The sequence below is a fragment of the Priapulus caudatus genome, unplaced genomic scaffold, assembly GCF_000485595.1.
Source record: "Priapulus caudatus unplaced genomic scaffold, Priapulus_caudatus-5.0.1 Scaffold1546, whole genome shotgun sequence".
Lineage (NCBI taxonomy): Eukaryota > Metazoa > Priapulida > Priapulimorpha > Priapulimorphida > Priapulidae > Priapulus > Priapulus caudatus.
The window spans coordinates 15,960-21,289 of record NW_014578607.1 but is presented as its reverse complement, the minus strand read 5'-3'; the positions used below and the strand labels follow the sequence as shown (position 1 = coordinate 21,289).

The 5,330-nt window shown below is 43.9% G+C and overlaps 1 protein-coding gene across 1 annotated transcript in view; it reads right to left on the bottom strand.

Moving 5' to 3' along the window:
• Positions 1-846: 846 nt before the first annotated feature.
• LOC106816956 (cadherin-87A-like) overlaps positions 847-5,330 on the bottom strand; it is a 6,266-nt gene continuing 1,782 nt past the window's right edge. Inside the window, exons 2-6 of the mRNA XM_014821604.1 lie at positions 4,826-5,001; positions 4,451-4,586; positions 3,822-4,014; positions 2,881-2,914; positions 847-2,711 (exon numbers count right to left, since the gene is read on the bottom strand). Of these exons, the coding sequence (XP_014677090.1) occupies positions 2,447-2,711; positions 2,881-2,914; positions 3,822-4,014; positions 4,451-4,586; positions 4,826-5,001 (804 nt within the window). The 3' untranslated portion in view covers positions 847-2,446. The remainder of the gene's footprint in view (positions 2,712-2,880; positions 2,915-3,821; positions 4,015-4,450; positions 4,587-4,825; positions 5,002-5,330) is intronic.

The following is a 5,330-nucleotide window of genomic DNA, read 5'->3' as shown; positions in this document are numbered from 1 at the left end:
AGGGGAGTGAGTAACTGTATGTATCTGAATCTGGGTTATTCCACATATGCGTATTTTATCAATATTTTTCACACCAGATGGCTCTGATGTCTTCCTGAGACCCTCGGGTGCATGCTCACTGGCCTCGGGCACCGGAACGTATATGTGGAATAACCCAGATTCAGATACATACAGTTACTCACTCCCCTCTCGCGGATGGTATCGCCCATGCGCAGTCAAGCGTTAAAAATCTTTTGGAGGAAATTCGCTGCATTTCGGCTTGAACTTTTTCACTCTTCATTGTGCAAAAAGTGGGTTTACGGCTATAATACGCGTTTTTACAATCACAAAAACACACATACACACCCACTAATGGATGCGCACACGCGCGTGTGGTCGCACGCACGCGTGCACGTGTATTATAGACGTAATTTCACATTTTATGCCTCGGGGAGTGAAAAAGTTCGAGCCGAAATGCAGCGAATTTCTGCAAAAGATTTTTAACGCTTGACTGGTCATGGGCGATACCATCTGCGAGAGGGGAGGGAGTAACTGTATGTATCCGAGTCTGGGTTATTCCATATGAACTTTATGAATATTTCTCACGCTAGATGGCTCTGATGTATAAATTCAAAATAACATTTCCTAATGCCATTGGATGGTGGCGCCTCTAGCGGATCACTGTATCTCCCCTGAGACCTGCTATATGTGCGTGCGTGCGTGCGTGCGCGCGCGCGCGCGCGAGTCTGTGTGTGTGATGTGTGCGTGCGTGCGTGCACGTGTGTGATGTGTGTGTGCGTGCGTGTACACGCGCGTAAGCTCTACAATTCTCGGGAGTAACAAAGAGAATAAACGCACAACAAAATATACATAATTATCATGAGCGCACTTTTATTTACAGACAGTGGAGAACGGCTCTCCTAACGGACATATTACAATAACAACCGCAGTGAGCGTTGTTACATTACTGTCATTACACATGTGCATATATATATATACATATATATATATTACGTGGAATCGATAACCCGGTCAAGTTTGCAGAATAATAAACATTACACGTACATCGACACACACGAACGCACGCACGCACACATACACACGCACGCACACACACGCACACACGAACGCACGCACGCACGCACATGCACACACGTGTACGTACAACATTAAGACGGGTGATAAAAAGTTCTCACAATTTCACAAAAAAATTAAAAGTTCTTAATTTGCATAACCTTACTTTGTGTATCGTGATCACATTTGCGTATCAGAATAACAAACAATACATGTGCATAGGCATACACATTGAGACGGAGAATAAAAAGTACTCTTTCACACAATCTTAATCTGCGTATACCTCGATTAAATTGTAGCAACTTCCCAATGCGGTCACAGCTTTCATTCCACACATGAGTTGAACAACAATTACTCTAGCCCACCACAAGCACCTCTTTCCTTCATAGCCACACTACAGCTGACACATACAGCGTTTTTATTCGAGCAACTCGGATCAAATCGCTTTACACTGTGTATCATCACGTGATGCAAATCGAATTGCCTTAAATAAATGATCATTGTAACAATGGCGGACCCGGTAGTTCTCCATGAGAAAATAAGAAAAATACTGATGTTTTGTTATTGAAGAGTGTATTCTAAGTTATTCCAAAGATCAGACGATATTTATGGGTTTGTGATAAGTAAAATGAAAGGAATCATATCAACTTACCTCGCTAAAGATGTGTGCGCCGCCATGTTTGATAATCGTCTCAAAGCGTCCCCTGGACGAGTTAGTCGAGTGTGATACGCGCGTTGCCAAATCGGCTAAATAAATACAACGACCTAATCGTTGTAGGCGAGTTGGTTAAATAGATGGAAAATTTGATTCGCTCATAACAGACTTGCTTAAATAAAAACGCCTATAATTGTTATGTAAACACTGACAAACTTGAAAGCCCAGATCTATTGGACACAGGCGCCCCCTATTGCGACCAGTTGCAGCTCACACTTGCACCATAAAAACATTAAATTGTTAATCCGCATAGAAACTTATACAGTAAAATACTATAAAAACTGTTTATTAAAAATAAATTCTAATACTCACTATAATAAGACTATTATTACGTATTTCGATAACATAATATTATATATATATATATATATATATAACATATATGGTATGGGTGACATTGAAATGATCTTCGTGTGGTTAGTTTGCTGTCAACACGTGTTTACCCCGTAATTAACCCTAATTAATTTAGCTGAGTAAGATCACCTGCTGGACCTATCTTAGATATTGCTGCCAGGTTGAGCAAACCCACCTATATATATATAGCTGTGATATATATATATAATATATATATATATAGCTGTATATATATATATATATATATATATATATATATATATATATATAGCTGTATATATGTATATATATATATCTGTATATACCCATCCAGTAATAAACATGCTAGTACAGCTGAGCGGTGCTGCTCCCTGGCGAGAGGAACGTCGACTGCGACGCGTCGGTGGCGCCCCCTCGCGGGCGGTCGATCGTCGCGTACGTGTGCTCGGCCGGCTCGAACGCTCGCGGCGGCGCCCCCTGGCGATCGTCCAGGTTTACCATCGGGATTGCTGCTGCTGCGGCAGCTTCGTCGGATTCCGGGAAGACCTGCATGGATAGTTCCTGTTCCTCGTACATACGCAGCTTCTGCTCCTCCCACAGCGGATTCTCCCTGCAAGCCACCCAGCGAGAGAGAGAGAGAGAGAGAGGTCAGAATTAATTATTATTTACATTATAATTACTATTATTAATTGATAAATTAATTAATATTATGTAATTAAATAGATTTATATCATATTACAATGATATTATTAGATAAGATAAGATAAGATGTGACTCACGTGGTCGTTGGCTTTACTTCCACGACTGGTTTCGCTGTAAAAGCATAAGAAGCAAACGTTAGAACCTAGAAACAACAAACACTAAAAAACACTGACTGTCAACACTGCAAAACTCTGGCAACACCTCAAAACACTGACTGTCAACACTGCAAAACTCTAGCAACACCTCAAAACACTGACTGTCAACACTGCAAAAACACTAGCAACGTTTCAAAACTATGAGTATCAACATTTCAGAAGAACGACGCGTGAACGACAAGAGAGCATGCTACCGTCGGCGGCTGCGGTGGCGGTGGCAGCTGCGGTGACAGCGGTGGCGTGCGTGAGCTTGCGTTCGCGGCGTCGGGCGTGGCAGCAGACGGCGAGAAACGCGACGAGACCGACGAATAGGACGACGACGATAAGGATGAGAGCGATGAGAACGCCGCGCTCGTAGGGGGCGCCACTCACCGCCATCACGGACGGCTGAAACACAAGAACGGCACACGATGTATGTCATCTATATATCCTGACTGCGCGGACAACGTGACACCCATCCTGATGTTAGTAACGAGATATAGGTGACACCCACACGATTGCATGGACCAGTTGTCACCTATCCTGATCATAGATGTCACCACTTGATGACACTACTGTCAACTGGTTCTGAACTGTGGCAGTGTGTGTCATATCTGTCAATGCTACAGGTATAGGTATGACTCACCTCTATCTTACTGACTACCTATAGGTATGACTCACCTCTCTCCTACTGACTACCTATAGGTATGACTCACCTCTATCCTACTGANCTGTCAACACTGCAAAACTCTAGCAACACCTCAAAACACTGACTGTCAACACTGCAAAACTCTGGCAACCCCTCAAAACTATGAGTATCAACATTTCAAAACTCTAACAACGTTTCAGAAGAACGACGCGTGAACGACAAGAGAGCGTGCTACCGTCGGCGGCTGCGGTGGCGGTGGCAGCTGCGGTGACAGCGGTGGCGTGTGTGAGCTTGCGTTCGCGGCGTCGGGCGTGGCAGCAGACAGCGAGAAACGCGACGAGACCGACGAATAGGACGACGACGATGAGGATGAGAGCGATGAGAACGCCGCGCTCGTAGGGGGCGCCACTCACCGCCATCACGGACGGCTGAAACACAAGAACGGCACACGATGTATGTCATCTATATATCCTGACTGCGAGGACAACGTGACACCCATCCTGATGTTACTAACGAGATATAGGTGACACCCGCGCGATTGCATGGACCAGTTGTCACCTATCCTGATCATAGATGTCACCACTTGATGACACTACTGTCAACTGGTTCTGAACTGTGGCAGTGTGTGTCATATCTGTCAATGCTACAGGTGTTGGTATGACTCCCCTCTCTCCTATTATGTCACTAACCTCTATCCTACTGACTACCTATAGGTATGACTCACCTCTATCCTACTGACTACCTATAGGTATGACTCACCTCTATCCTACTGACTACCTATAGGTATGACTCACCTCTATCCTACTGACTAGGTATTCTTCGGACTCACCTCTATCCTACTGACTACCTATAGGTATGACTCACCTCTATCCTACTGACTAGGTATTCTTCGTGTTCAGGTTTCAAGTAGAACTTGTCGTGATCGACGAGTCTGAGTACGGTGGGAGCCGGCTCGACGGCGTGCGTGCGTGGGTTTACGACATGTATAAACACATCCGTCCTGCAACACACACAGGAAACAGACACGCGTTCATCAATTCGAATCGTTTTATCTCACGCAGCCACATGCATAATAGCTGGTGACCCTAACAACTACTCTTCCCCTTTACAACACCCACCTCTCCTTTAATACAACCCCTCTTTCCCTCTGTAATACCCCCCCCCCCTTTACCAAAATGCCTACCCCTCCTCACCCTGCCCCTCCCAGACACACACACACTCACACACGCTCACGCTCACCAGTCAAAGTTGATCTCGTTTCCCTGCGTGTGGTAGCGGTAGTCGTCGATGATGATGACGCGACCGTTCGTAGCATTTTGTAGCGCCCTCTGTAGGTTGCCGAGGTCGTTACGGACGCGCGCGGGAGTGTTGGTCACGACGACACGCAGACCGCTTCCATCATCGTACACAAACACCTGGTGGGGGATGTAGGAAACAGCATTAGTCTTAACATTAATCTTAACATTGGTCTTAATATTAGTCTTAATATTAATCTTAGCATTAGTCTTAATATTAGTCTTAACATTAATCTTAACATTGGTCTTAATATTAGTCTTAATATTAATCTTAGCATTAGTCTTAATTTTAGTCTTAATATTAATCTTAACATTGGTCTTAATATTAGTCTTAATATTAATCTTAACATTGGTCTTAATATTAGTCTTAATATTAATCTTAACATTGGTCTTAATATTAGTCTTAACATTGGTCTTAATATTAATCTTAACATTGGTCTTAATATTAA